The sequence below is a fragment of the Melospiza georgiana genome, chromosome 12, assembly GCF_028018845.1.
Source record: "Melospiza georgiana isolate bMelGeo1 chromosome 12, bMelGeo1.pri, whole genome shotgun sequence".
NCBI classification, from domain to species: Eukaryota; Metazoa; Chordata; class Aves; order Passeriformes; family Passerellidae; genus Melospiza; species Melospiza georgiana.
In genome coordinates, this window is record NC_080441.1 from 6,274,454 (window position 1) to 6,288,743 (window position 14,290).

Sequence of the window (14,290 nt, forward strand, 5' to 3'; positions counted from 1 at the left end):
TGCAGTCACAGGAGGTCTTTGCATCCTTCTCACAGGAGACCCCTCTCTGAGGGCACGTCCTTCTCCCCATGAGCACAGGGGTTGGGGTTAGGGTTAGGAGGTGTTCCCACTAATGAAGCATTCCAGGTGGGATCCTGCTTGGAACCAGATTAATTAATGAGCCCTGTGTTAACAAGGACTGGATGGTCTATGGCAGTGAAGTCAGAGGAGCTTTCTAGGATCTCCCTCGTGTGCAGGTTCTGGAGGCACAGAGCAGGAGATTTCACAGTTGCACTTTTTATTAAAGCCCTGTGTTTGCTTTGGGCTGAGATGACCTGGATAAGAGCAATATTTTGTTAAAACACTGATTGAAATTCTGTAGTTACAGGGAGAGGATGGCTGGCCTTTTCTGTGCAGGAGAGGGTAAGCACACAGTCCTCAGGGGAGTCTGAGCTGTAGCATTTAGTGAGAAAAGGGCAGGAATGAGACTGACAGCTCTGGAGTGCTCTGCTAAACAGCTTCCTTGCTTTCACCCTTCATTTCCTTGCCTAACCATAACCAGGAGGCTCACCAGTGAAGAAACCTTAAACACCTGCCCTCCGTGTGCCCCTGGGCCCAGCATGGGGGCTGGGGGACAGGCAGATAAATTTCCATTGCTAAAACTGAAGACTGAAATCCATTAGAGAGACATGAATTTCCATACCCAAGTTCCTTTCCTTCTCCACTTTCCTTCCCCACAGGTGGTGTTTTCACTGTTCCTTCTCTGATTTTCTCATTCTGTGTTTCCCTCAGGCTTCCCCTGCACACTCAGTTCTTACCTCATTGTGTCTCTGCAGGACACGAGGGCAATCACAAGCGAAGGAAAACACACATTTCACAGCGCATTATTGAAGTGGATGTGCTTGCCAGGAGGCAGAAATCTGCTGTTCTTCTGCCTTCCACACTCACCTTCCCAACCTGTCAGGTCACTCACAGGGGCTTTCAGAAAGCAGCTGAAAAGCTGCACAGAGATTGTTTGGGGCTGCAGGGTGCCTGTGCAGGGAGTGCCACCATCACCCTCTGCGGGCAAAACAGCCACCAGGCTCTGGGGAACTGGGAACATCATTAATGAGAGCAAACCATCTCATCTAGGACCAAACTGTGAGCAACATCCACCACAAAACAAAACAAAACAAAACAAAACAAAAAAGAAGTCCTTATTCTTTTTATTGGCAGCAAATGTTCATTTCTAAGGGGAAACAAATCCAGTTCCAATGCCAGCGCTGTGCTGGAGGCAAAAAAACTCTGTCTTTGGGGACAACCTGATGCCAATAATTATTATTATCCTTCAAAACTACATTATCATCCCAAATGGAATTGCTATATTACTGCCCTGAGCCCTGGTGGTAAATGAGGTTTTTCAGCCTGGCCAGGCTGTTTCTCCGTGACAATTAATGGGAGCTCAAAGCCTGGGTGCTGGGCTGGTTTGCCTTCCCATGCAGCAGCAATAGGGATGGAATTTTAGCAAAAGAATAAAAGTGTTTTTACAACCCCTTAAATACCTCTTCACACTCCCCCTCGTTCTCCTCAGAGCTGGCCTGAAGGAATCACAGGATTACAAATAAATACCCCAATCAAGTGCAATAACAAAAGAGCCAATGTCCATCATTCCTTACCTCCTACAGTTCCTATTCACATGTCAGAGCAAGGAGCACACAATGCCCCAGGTTTGTGCCCTGGCCACCTCCAAGGTCACACAAGGCAGACACGACCCGAGGCTGGGGCTCCCATCCTGCCCCAGCCCCAGGACATCCCCTGTGGGAGCAGGTGGGCTGGGAGCTGCTCTGCTACATGCTCTCATCCTGGTCCTGTCCAGAGGTTCCTCCCAAAGACGTGCCCCCCACCAACAGGGCTGTGCCCCTGCCCTGTGCCACCTGTGCCATGGAAAGGCATTAGAAATGGCACCTGTGCATGCAGAGAGTGTTTGTGGACACAAACACATCAGTACAGGCAGAAACGGAACGGGGGAAATGCTCCTGTCCCCACTTTGTACAGGGAGGAGAGCAGAGAATGGGTTAGCAACACTCAACACTGCAAACAGGAAAATGGACCCTTGTCCTTCCTTCCCCCTCAATCCCTCCTTCCTTCACAGTGACCAGGAGAAACCTTTGTTTCTGACAATCTGACAACTTGGCTTCACAAAGAAGCTGAGAATTAGTCAAGTGGTGAAGATGTTCCCATTTATAGCTGAAATGCCTGAACATGTTGCTAAATATTCGTGGTCTTTATTAGCTCTGCTAATCATAACAGTTCTCCTGAAGAATGAATTTCCCTACATCCTGCCCTGCAAGCTGTGCAAGAGAGCAAAATACTTATATTCTCCTGAATATTACTAATAATACTTATATTCTCCTGAATGGAAGGCAAAGGAAGGCAAGTTAGTGCAATTCTGTTAAATAGAACACAGAGTGTGTCAAATTTAATAATGGGAGAAAAATTCATATCCTGCCATAGAAACATGAAAATAAAGAGGAAAGGGACACTGAAATAAAGACTTTATTTGGAGTGCAGCCATTGCCATCTCCATGAGGGAACAGTCAGCATCAGTCACTGCTCCTCAGCACGAGCAACTGGTGGGTTTAATTCCAGAACAGGGTGGGAAATGGAGACAAACACTTAAATAACTGAACTGTGAAGAGGAGTTCAGGAACGACCATGTACTGTGAAAGTAAAACTGTAATGCTAAAAACTAAAACTCAATTCCTTTCCAGCCTTTAGGAAAGACTTGGTTTATTAACCTGAATGTGAAAGGTCTGAGCAGTGTATCACAGTTCAGAAGCAAATGAAACTGTCCAAAACAGCCCAGAGCCACCCAGCCTACTGCAACTCCCCACTGATGGAACTGTGGTAAATCCATTGTGGAAGTGATCCAGGCACTCCTTGTGCTCTGAATTCTGCCATGTTTGGCATGTATCACCAGTAAAAGGTCAAAATAAGCTGTGGAAGGAGCAGAAAGCTGCAAAATGTTAAGGCCATTGATTAATTGATTGCTTAATTCCTGTGGAAAACTGCCTGAAGCAGGATGTGGCTGCAAAAAAAACATTGTCTGTCTCAAAAATAGGAACAAAATCTGCTGCTCTGAAACTTGCTGCCATCATTTTTGTTAGGTGTCATAAATTATATCCTAACAGTACACACAGTCTGGGCACCTGGAATCACACTGATGGTGGTGTTCAGCTTGGCTCCAAGTGTGGGCTTGAAATGGAATTGACTTCTGCAGTGCTGTAGGAACAGCAAGAAATGGTCAAAATGAGGCTTTGAAAATCCCTGTTGTTGCTGTCAGCTCCACCAACTGCAGGGTGGAAATTTTGGAAACAGGAGACCACCAAGGTTCCACAGCCTGCAGGACACAGCATGGATGGGATGCAGATGTATGCAATGCAAGCATGTGGGAATGATATCGAGGACCTAAACCTTTATATGCTCTGAAGCCCCATTAATTGTGAAGTAATGAGCAGGAATTCCATTAATGGGGCCACTCCCTGTACTTGCCCCTTTCAGTGCCCCATAAAGCAATTGGCTTTGTCTCCAGCAGATGCATTAGATGCTCCATTCATCTGATTTTATAAAGCAATTAGTCTGGTCTCATCTGCCAAGGAGACTTTTATGGGCCTGCCATGGAGAAGTCTCTTCAAGTGACAGACTATTATGTTGTACAAGCAGACCTGGTTCCTGCAGAGCTCAGCCTGTGGCTTTGAGGGTGTTTATTACTATTTTTGCCTTCTCACGTCTGGCTAAGTGACAGCTGCTCTCCACTTCTACAATTTGGCACTACTGAACTGAGCAGCATCAGCCAGCGTGGGCTGCTGGGGGAGTGAAACATCAGTCAAGGACCAAGTGCATTAATTCAGCTCTTATTACCAGGGCAAACAACAACAAAACACCAGGGATGGGGAGCGGGGCAAGAGGTGCTTTTGATCTGCTCCATGTGAGCTCCCGAGGGAGGGCTGGCTCCAGCACAGCCCCAGGCACAGCACCCACACCTCTGCCTGCTCTGGCTGCTCAGAGCAGCCCTGGGTTCCTGCTGCTGCCCCCTGCCCCATCCCATCAGGGACCCCAAAGAACATCAGCCCTGCTGCAGTGCAGAAACCCAACATCTGCAGCACATCTGGGCAAGGGGACACCTCCAATGCACCTGCTCAGCTCAGACTGGGCTGAGCCAGGCTCTGGGAGTGCTCTGGTATCACCTCAGGGGAGCAGTTTGGGAGCAGACCCTGGAACTGGGGTGGGGATCTCTGCTGAGCACTGGTGGGACAGGGCGGCCTGTGAAATGCCATCAGTCTGCAAACCAAGCGCTGTCTGCAGCCCGTGCCTGGTGCTAAACCTGTCCTCACTTGCTGCTACTCCTGCCTGGGCTCCTCCAAAGCCTGGGAGATCAGACACGTTCCTTTGCCCACCGCAGAGCAGGGGTGGGGAGGGAGGAGCAGCGGGGGAGAGCAGGCGGGGTCTGTGGGCACAGGTGAGTCCTTTGGGGGGCAGGTGAATCCTTTGGGGGGCAGGTGGGCTCTGTGGGGGCAGGTGGCATCCTTGGGGGGCAGGCAGGCTGTCTCCACAGTCAGTGAGAGAGCAGAGCTGTGTGTCCTGCTCCAGGGAGAGCCTTGGCTGCTGCCTGGGGCACAGGGCGGCTGCACATCCTCTCCCACGCGGGAATTCGGGGTGTGCCCTCACATCCAGGCTCCCAGGTAAGGGCCAGGCTCCTTCCTCCCTCTTCCTCCCCTGCTCTGTGATTGACCTAAGATGCTGAGTTATGACGGTTTGACTCTGACCCACCTACAGCCCAACATTCAGGGCTCAAGCTGGATTTAACTGAGGACATTCCCCCTTATCCCTGCAGCGTGCTTTGGCCAGCCCCTCCGTGCTGTTTTCCACTTGAAGAGCTAAGTGATGATAATTGTATTCTGTTTCTCCTTCCTGAGCTAATTTTCTGACTCATTGTGGGGGTTTTTCTGCTAGCTTTTTGTTAATCTAGTTGGCATGTTGTGGTTTCTTTGTTCATTATGTGGTGGGGCTATATAAGAGGATTTGTCTCTGGAATTCAGGTATCCCCTGCGCTGCGCTCCCTGTTATCATCTTCATCAGCAACTCTGCTGAAGGAACTCTGCTGCATTTGGCATGAGCTAACCTTAATAAATTCGGGCTGTTAATCACTCAGACATGTCTCGCTGGATCTTTGCACGCTGATTTCTGTGTGCTCAAATAGTTTCCCCGGGAGTAGACTTGTGGTGACTCAGTGTTTCAGTCATTTGCCCTCCAAACTCACCCTCGGTTCTGCCTCCTGGGGGGCTTTGCCTGCATCAATAGGGAGGGGTCTCCTGATGGCAGAGGGTTCTCCTGGCACCCTGCACTCCTCTGGGGTCCCAGGCTGGTGTGCAGGGAGCAAAGAGCTCTGGTGGTGCTGCCCCAGCAGCCCTGGGCAGAGCCGAGCACAGCCTTGCTCCTGTCCCTGGGAGCTCTCCTGGGATCCCAGCACTGCTCAGGATGACATTTCCACAGGTGCCCGGCGGGATGGAGACAGATTGAGGAATGTTTATAAGGAATGTTTAAGCAGCTATTTATGTGCTGAGCTAACTCAGACCCAGCAGAAGCTGAATTTCAGAGATTCCCTTTTCTAGAGCCTGGCTTGGAGTCCAGCAGAGATGCAGCCTCCTGCCCTCCAGGCACTGATCAAACAACACTCAAGTTATACTTTTTTATATATATATTGTGCATTCTCTGTTTGCCTGAGAGCTGCTGGGAGTCAGGGCATCCTCGAGTGATACAGGAACCTTGAGGCACTGGATGAAGTGTGTGAAGCTCTGAATCTCACTCAGGCATTGATAATTATCAGTCCAGATAGCTGAGCCATTACAGAGATTCGATACAGTCAGCTCTTGCATCCTGCCCATTTAGGGGAGAAAAATTCAGCAATGAGGAGATGCTGCGATCGACAGATCCAAGGAAAACCAGCCAGGTTATTTCTGACAGCAAGAGATAGATAACTACAGGGATTAGCAGAAGATCCAGGGAGTGTGGAGAGATCCCTTCTTTGGAGTAAGGGCTTGGACTCCTCCAGAAAAAGGTTATTCAGCCATTTAAAGGAAGAAACGAAGGAAAACAAACCTAATAAATATTAAAGAAAATACATGGCAGTTTGACAGCTGCTCACCAAAAGCTAGTGAGGAACAGTAAAAAAAGAAATTATAGCTTCTTTAACTAATTAAATGAGGTGATGCTTATTAATTAGAGATTATCTTAACATTTTGAGAAACTCACAGTGATGTTTTTTGACTGAAAACAAACCCTTGTGTACACTGAGGGAGCACAGCGCTGGCAACCAGCACAGACAGCTTTGAATTCCCGTGTTCAATAATGGTGAACTCCAAGCAAAGTGCCTCAGGGACAGAGTATTCACCCACTCCTGCTGCCACTCCTTGTGTTCTGCTGTTTTCTTCTGGTGCAGGCACTGCAGTGCCCACCCAAGGTGCCCAGCTGGGGTCAAGTGAAGCCTGAAGCAAGGATCCCCCTCCTTTCTGTCCTTTTCCTTCCCACTGCAAAACTGGAAAATAACAAAAAAAAACACCCATAAAAATCAGTCCTTAGTTTCCCTTCTTTGGTCTGGCTTATTCTCCCCTGGGAAGGTGCTGGGAATTCTTATTCCCTCAAGCCACCCAGGCCTCCACTGCCTCTCTGGGCTGAGGATCTGTCTGGGTATCACCAGGGCAGACCAGGAGCCCCCCAGGAGACACAGCTGCCCTTGGGCTACTGAAATCCATCACCTGGTTTGCACCAACCAGACAGCTCCAGAGTCCTTGGTGGCTCCTCACAGGACATCCCTTCTGGCCCCTTCTTGCCCTCCTGTTGTTTAAATTAGACTTTTACAGCAACTAGCAACAATGCAGAATAATTCCATTCTTCAGTGAGTGAATGCTACAGCCCTGATGAAATATTTTGTTGCCTTTTACAAAGTGCCAGTGTAGCTCTCTTTACTGAATTAATGTATTTATAATAAAAAGAACTTCTCAGTGGACTGCATTAATCTGTCATTGTGCCATCTGAGCCTGTGGCCATGGCTCCTGGGGTGCAATCCTGCTCCCCTTGTCTGGGGCTGGCTTCCAGCTGCTGTGGGTGGGACAGACAGGGCAGGAGGAGCAGCAGAATCTGAGAGCAAAATCGCTGTCAACAATCCTTACCTCTGCTGGAGGCTTTGCTATACACTAACTGGTGAGGCTCCCTGTGGATGGAGTTCATCTGCATGTCCAAGTCCTTCCTTCAAACAGCTGTCATCATGGATTTGTTCCTGCTGCTGTGCAGAGCCCCACGTTTTGGCACGTGTTACAGCCAGTGACAGAAACCTGGGTCCACTCCCTCTGATAGCAATGAATGGGAAACCCTGAAAGCAGATCTGAGAAGCTCCATGCCCCCTGGGCCTGCTGCAGCGTGGGTTTTACTGGTGCTGGAGAGGCTGTGTGCCCACCATGCCAAGCAGAGGAGGGGCTATAGTAAGACAAGCCAAAAAATCAGCAGTAAAACAACAGAGCAGCCATGCTGGCTCCTGAGGAGAGCCTGGGAGATGCCCTTTGGTGCCTCCCACACCAGGTGACAGATCCAAGGATCCCTCAGCTCACAGGTCCGTGCTGGCCATCGGGAGGTTCCTGGCGGAGCAGCTGGCCTGGCAGGCCGGTCCCTTCCTGCACCTGGCCTGCTCCAGCCACGCCTCACGGCAGGACAGGGCCCTGGGGGGCAGCGCCTGCTCCCGGGGCTGGGGCACCCTGTGGCAGATGCAGAGCAGGGAGCGCAGCCCCGCGCGGAAGCTCTCGTTCAGCCAGCAGTAGATGAAGGGGTTGTAGCAGGTGCTGCTCATGGCGAACCAGTGCAGAGCAAAATAGAGCGAGTTCTTGGTCTTGATGCCCAGGCTGGAGATCAGCACCACGTAGCAGTTCAGGGGGAACCAGCAGACTGCAAAGACCACCACCACCAGCATCAGCATCTTGATGCTCTTCTTCTTGTTCCTGTGGTGGGTGACATACTGCTGCGTGGTGACGTCCCCGATGGCGTTGCGCAGCCACAGCTTCTTGGCCAGGCGCAGGTAGGTGACAGTGATGATCAGCAGGGGCAGGAGGTAAAGAAGGAGGAAGGTAGACAGGTCCAGATACTTCCAGACCAACTCTGCAGGCTCGGGGAAGTCAGGGAGGCACAGACTCCGGACGGTGGCTTCCCTTGAAAACAGGAAATACAGATATGGCATGTAGCCATTGCTGTCCCGTGGGTGCTGCTGGCTCAGCAAACCACACTGCCCACAGCCACCTGCTCAGAGGTGTAGGGGGGACAGAGGGAGGACACAGAGCCACAGCTCTGGCATGTCTCTCTCAGGTGGAGCTGCAGCCCCTGCCCTCCATGGCAGCACCCACCCTGCTGTGTCCCCCAGCAGCCAGGACCCCTTGCCCTGGCACAGTCCCCAGCACAGGATCCCTCAGCCACAGCCACTGCAGCAGCTCCAAGCCAAAGCTGCTCTGGAGGGGAGGGAAGGGCTGGAGGCAGTGAGAAAGCCTCAAAGGCATGACAAGCCCATCTCACTTCCCTTCCTTACCCACCATTCCCTTGCATCAGCTCCTACAACCTTCTGGCTACCTCTTAAAACTGGTGTGATGATTATTCACTTGGCTCCAGTTAAACCACTGACAGTGAACTAACAAAAGAAAGTGTAACCATACACAACAGCTCATTTTAACAACCTCTCACACCTGTCCCATCCCATCCAGCCCCAGGATCTGGGTGTGTTCCCACTGCCTGGCCTGCAGTGGCTCTCATCCCTCACCCTTCACTGCACTGCATGTGTCCCCTCCACACCCTGCAGCTGGTGTGATGGAATTTATTTCCAGTGGATGTTTTCTCCTTTTCTTTCTTTTCCCCTCTCTTTTTCTTTCTCTAATTCCATTTTACTCTTCTCTCTTCATCCCTCATCCTCGGTTCTCCTCTATTCAGCACAGATTTTAGCTCCCATCAAGCTGTACTATTCACTGCAGTATTGATTAATATCTTTAATATCCTGTTTTCAACTGCTGGAGCTGCCTTTTGTGCCACAAATAGGAGACTGCTGAGAACAGGCAGCTGGAGCAGGGGATGAGGTCAGAGCAGTGACAATGGGTCCACCGAGTACGGAGGGCCTGGAGATGCCACTCGAGATGGGAACTGACGCAGAAGGAGAATCATCTTTTCTGAACTGCAGTCTTGGCTCTTCCTCCCCTGGATCTGGGGGACCTCACCACAGGGGATGCCAAAGGGGATCTGACAGGACAGTGTTTTGGTGAATCCTGACATGACCAGGGACTCAGATGGCTGCTGTGCAGTGCAGCCAGAGATGGATGTTGCTGGAGCCCCTGTTTCCCATCCCAGAACCCTAACCACTCCCTGGTAGCCATCCCAGGAGCCCTGACCCTGCAGGAGCTATTACAAGCAATATTACAACTGTGATTTTTTTTTTTCAATGGAAAGCAGGGACAGGAATAGCATGTCCTGGAAGTCCTTATATTGCTGAGCTGCCTCGTGCCAGCCCAGGGCTCGGTTTCCTCTGGCCATGCCAAGGGATGAGCAGAGACAGGTGCCCCGAAACAGATCGTAGGGTTCCTTCATTCATGAGCAATTCGTTCCCTAATCCCCAAGCACAGCTGCAGAGCAATGCAAGCACAGAGTAACCCTGCCCTGTGTTTACAATCTGCACAGTTATGGGTATGATATCCCCTGGCTATGTCAGCCACATCGGGCACAAGCACAGGCAGGGGAGGGCTGTGAAGCCCCCATCCCACTTGCAGCCCCTCAGACACCAAAACAGTGACAGCCCAGGCAGGCACTCACACCCTCCTGCCTCACCAACAGGAGGGATCTGGCTGGGCTGCAGGAAATTAGATTTGTCCTCTATACAGAAGGTCAATGTCTACAATAGAAATCTCATTCCTGCTGCCTGTCAGTGTCTCCTTGCCCCACTCCCTGGGTTGCTGATCTCAGCCTGAAAATACAGGTCATGGTAAGATTATCCCCTTGGCCTCAAGGCTGGCATTCCTGCGAAGGGCAGCACCAGCAGCATGACACCTGCCACAGAAATCCCACTTGGGTACTGTTACAGACTGTTTTCTAGACAAGAGAGGTCACAGCAATGCCACAGGCTGCTGGGGACAGGAGGGACAGAACAGGTTGGGTACCACAGAGGAAAGGACTGAGAGGGAAAAGAACTCAGAGTTTGGGGTTTGTATTTCTCCCTGGCAGAGGGTGACAGCAGAGACAAGTGCCATTTCTGGGCCTTTGTGAGGAGATAAGTTTCTGCTTTTATTTTTTTTTCTTTTTCTTTCTTTCCCTCTACATTAGAACCTTTTTTTTTTTTTTTTTTTTTTTTTTTTTTTTTTTTTTCCTGGTATTTCAGTCCTTATGTTGATGTGAAATTTCACTTCATCTGCAGTCATTGTGTTCAGCCAAGCCAAGAGTTCCCTTTCCTGAGGAGAGGCACCATGGCACACCAGGACAGCTCAGGTTCCTGCCAAAGCACTGGTCCCTCACCTGTCCCACCCTGGTCCCCCACAGCCCTGCTTCATGAAGAATATCTGTTGTCTATGTTTTTCTGTTAGTGTAACACTGGACAGAGGAACCTCAAGCTTCAGGGAAGGCTGGTCCTGCTTTGTAAATCCACATGGATGAAATACAGGGAAGTCACAACCTGAGACTCAGTGTCGGAAATCCTGGGGAAAAGGGATGAGTAAACCAGAGTGGTCCCCTGCTTGTGCTCCCTGCAGAGCCTCGGTGATGTCAGCACAGGTATTCCCAACAGGAAGTTTATTTTCTTTCTTTTTCAAACTGCAGTTTGACTCTCTCTCCTCCCTGCCTGAGTGAGTTGGATGGGCTTGGTCTGAGGAGCTGAGCAGGCAAAAGGAGGGAAGAGGAAAGTCCCTCAGGAGAAAGTTACTTTCTCAGGACAGAGCCTCTCCTGGCCAGGCCATGGCACTGGAGGAGGTGTGTGCTGCCAACAGCTGTGCCCCAGCCAGGCTGTGCCTGGGACTGCCCCAGAGCCTCATCTGGGCATGCAGGAGGTGGTGAGAGCAGGCCCTGGCCAGCAGGCCAGGCAGAGAGAAGGCCAGGCAGCTCTTCCACAGCCCCAGCCTCTGCTGGGAGAAGGGGGATGTCACCCACACACCAACTCCCTCTCATCCCACATCACCCTGGGACACTCAGGTGCCCTCCCCGCTGAGCAAGGCACTGCACAAGGGCTGCCAGACCTCCACACACTCCCTGGGAAGGGGAGATCACTCACCTGTAGTTATACTGGAAAAGCTTTTGATAGACAGCATGGGGCAGGGAGAAACAGGTTGCCATCAGCCAGATGACAGAGATGCTCAGAGCTCCCTTTGTCAGGGACATCCTCTGCTTCAGTGGGTTCAGGATGACCTGCAACAGAGACTCTGTCATGACTCCTCTCCCACAGGAATAAAAAGCCCTCACAGCCCACAAGAGGAGTGGGCAGATTGTGACATAACCTAACACAGCTAATTATAGTAAAATGACAGCCATGATTAGGAAAATGTCCTGTTCATTAGAGTGACCTGGAAAATGGGAAATGTTGAACTTCTCAGTCTGCTCAGAAGAGCTTTCAAACTTTATCCTCAATCTTGTTATGTGAGAACTGTTTTCCTTAAGCTGGAGGTTAGATTAGGTAAAAAAAAAAAAAAAAAAAAAAAAAAAAAAAAAAGGAAGAGATCTACCCAAGTGTCTTCACTCAAGGGTATGTTTTTTTTTATTCTATAGGAACTACATAAGAAATGTCTCTTGTTCCAGCTGGGCCTGTGAAGCTGAGCTTTCCTCCCCTCTGCTGAGGCAGAAATTCACCTTTCATGAGATTTTCTTTGTTAGATCTTTAAGCTGATAAAATCTGATAGTCTGGAACTTACTATTTGCCAATAGCACATGAAAGGGGAGTGATTGCTGGGGACAAGCACATGGCCTGGGCTGTCCTTGCTGCCTTGCACTGGACACAGAGCCAGCGTTTGTCATGGCCAGGGAGGGACAGAAAAACTTTTCATAGCTCCAGTCTCCTCCCAGAGCCTTGGAGAAGGGGGCAGGCAGTGTCACCTGGTGCCTGTCGAGGGCGATGGCCGTCAGGGTCAGCGTGGACACGTGCAGGGAGCAGTACTGCACAAAGCGGCTGATGTGGCACATGGCCTTCCCAAAGATCCACGTGCTGTTCACAAAGCGGACCTGGGGCGAAACAACACCTCATCAGCCAGGAAATGTGCTGAAAACAAATCCATGGGGGTCTGGTTTGTTTTCCTACAAGTCCTATAGCTGGAACCCGAGCTGGCTCAGGGGTGCTGACTGGTTGGGCAGCTTCACCCAGAACTTATAGAAAGATCAGCTATGCTGGTCTCTGAAACACCTTTACAGAAGAGTTTATAGGGTCAAACCCTGCTGATTGTGCAGTGGTGATGCCACAGCCCTTCTGGCCGGTTCTACAGACACTGTGAACAGTGGTAAAATTTTTTATTACGCTTACAACTATATTTGGAAATAGTGAACCAAGGTTTGATATCAACCCCACTGTCAGATTTGGAATGCTTTCATTGAAGCCTTTATCCAGCTGGCATCTCTGAAATGCTTGACTATTTTCTTCCAGTCACCCAGTATGACTGGCATTCAGACTGTTCTGACCCACTAAGGGACTCTCTAGTGCTCTGCTGCATGAACGTTAAAAACACAGGAACTTGTTCTCATTCCCCAAGAAGCTCTTGCTGGGGTTTGGTAGCACACGTTGTGAGAGACTTTGGAGTTTCTAGGAGTTACAGAGTCTAACAGAGCAACAGAGAGCCCACAGGTTGCTGAACAGTGTTTTGCTTGCCTGGCAGAGTTATCAGTTAGGCTTGGTGGGGTTGGGCTCCCACCTCAGCCCTAGGAGAGAGAGCATGGAAAGCCCATGACCACCAGGCATAGCTCTGGTGGGTGGGAGGTTCCTGTCCTGCTTGAAGGGACAGCAATACCAGCTACTTACCAAGGTGAAAGGTGTGTTGAGCAGCGTGATCATGATGTCTGACACTGCCAGGTTGACGATGAACAGGCTGGTGGCTGAGTGCATCCTCTTGTTCTTCAGCACCACGTGGCACACCAGCATGTTCCCAAAGAGAGACATGACGATAATGACCGAGTAGGCCACGATCAGCAGCGCTTTCACTGTTGGCTTCTGGGATTCTGGCTCATATTTAGCCAGCTCAGCAAATTTCTCCCACTCAACAATGCGGCTCTCTGTCCAGTTGAAGATGCTCCTGTTTGTCGCGTGGTAGATGGACATGAGTTTGGCCATGGAAGAGTAATGGTCAAACTCCTCAAGAAACCCTGTCACCTGTGACTTGGATGGCTGGAGCAGTGAGCGAGGCATGGTAGGTTGACCCCAGTTTTCCATGCTGAGGAGCAATACCAATGGTGTGTCAGAAAGGGGCTGATTTGGGACCACACACACTCTCACACAGCAGGAAGAGCAAGAACTTCACAGGTGAGCTCTGGGCTCAGGCAGGCTGCCTGACCATCCTGTGCTGCTGTCGCAGGAACTTCTTCCCAATGCAGAAACGTCACCTTCTGCTCTAAACAAATCCAAAGACGTCTTTCCAGCAACGATGTGAATTCTGAATAGAAACCAACATTCCACTTCCAAATCAGACAGGTCTGTATGTGACACTGCATACATCACAGCATGATTACACCCCAGCCACAAGGAGAAACCAAACTCCCCTCCCTAACTCCTACCCTTACCCCCTCTCACTTACCTCGCACTGCCCGGCCGTGTTTGTTCCCGACCGTGCCCGGTCCCGAGGGGCAGCAGCGGCTCCTCCGGCTTCTGCGCTGGACACCGCGCACCGCACACCGCGCACCGCACACCGCGCACTGCACACACCCTGCACCGCACACCGCGCACCGCACACACCCTGCACCGCGCACCGCACACCGCACACTCTGCACACCTTCCGCTGGACACCGCGCACCGCACACCGCGCACCGCACACACCCCGCACCGCACACCGCGCACCGCACACACCCCGCACCGCGCACCGCGCACCGCACACACCCCGCACCGCACACCGCGCACCGCACACACCCTGCACCGCACACTCCGCACTCACCGCCGCACCCCGCGCACCTTCCGCACCGCACACACACCACTCTCAAAGCACTCCGCACACACCCCGCACCGCACTCCTGCACCGCACACACCCCGCGCACCTTGCACACCCCTCTCACGGCACACACCCCGCGCACCTTGCACACC

At 51.2% G+C, this 14,290-nt stretch overlaps 1 protein-coding gene across 3 annotated transcripts; it reads right to left on the bottom strand.

Annotated features, from left to right (window-relative positions):
* Positions 1-7,423: 7,423 nt before the first annotated feature.
* On the bottom strand, positions 7,424-14,034 carry LOC131088570 (G-protein coupled receptor 83-like). 3 transcript variants are annotated; one of them, XM_058032733.1, is made up of 6 exons: positions 13,984-14,034; positions 13,791-13,858; positions 13,022-13,607; positions 12,109-12,234; positions 11,294-11,427; positions 7,424-8,213 (listed from the first exon to the last, which is right to left on the bottom strand). In XM_058032733.1, the coding sequence occupies exons 3-6, from the start codon at positions 13,427-13,429 to the stop codon at positions 7,619-7,621; spliced, it is 1,263 nt and encodes a 420-aa protein (XP_057888716.1). In that variant the 5' UTR covers positions 13,430-13,607; positions 13,791-13,858; positions 13,984-14,034; the 3' UTR covers positions 7,424-7,618. The 3 variants fall into 3 exon arrangements, with proteins under 3 accessions (XP_057888716.1, XP_057888714.1, XP_057888715.1); XM_058032731.1 differs by lacking the exon at positions 13,984-14,034 and having other exon boundaries at positions 13,022-13,649; positions 13,791-13,896; XM_058032732.1 differs by lacking the exon at positions 13,984-14,034 and having other exon boundaries at positions 13,022-13,701; positions 13,791-13,896.
* Between the last annotated feature and the right edge of the window lie 256 nt (positions 14,035-14,290).

What these genes read in the sequence shown, in the direction of transcription:
- LOC131088570 (XM_058032733.1), bottom strand. Translation starts at nt 13,429, where the DNA reads ATGGAAAACTGGGGTCAACCTACCATGCCTCGCTCACTGCTCCAGCCA. An exon ending in TCAACACACCTTTCACCTTG is followed by an intron (nt 12,235 to 13,021) that starts GTAAGTAGCTGG and finishes GTTTCGCCCCAG; the next exon opens with GTCCGCTTTGTGAACAGCAC. An exon ending in CTTTTCCAGTATAACTACAG is followed by an intron (nt 8,214 to 11,293) that starts GTGAGTGATCTC and finishes CCTGTTTTCAAG; the next exon opens with GGAAGCCACCGTCCGGAGTC.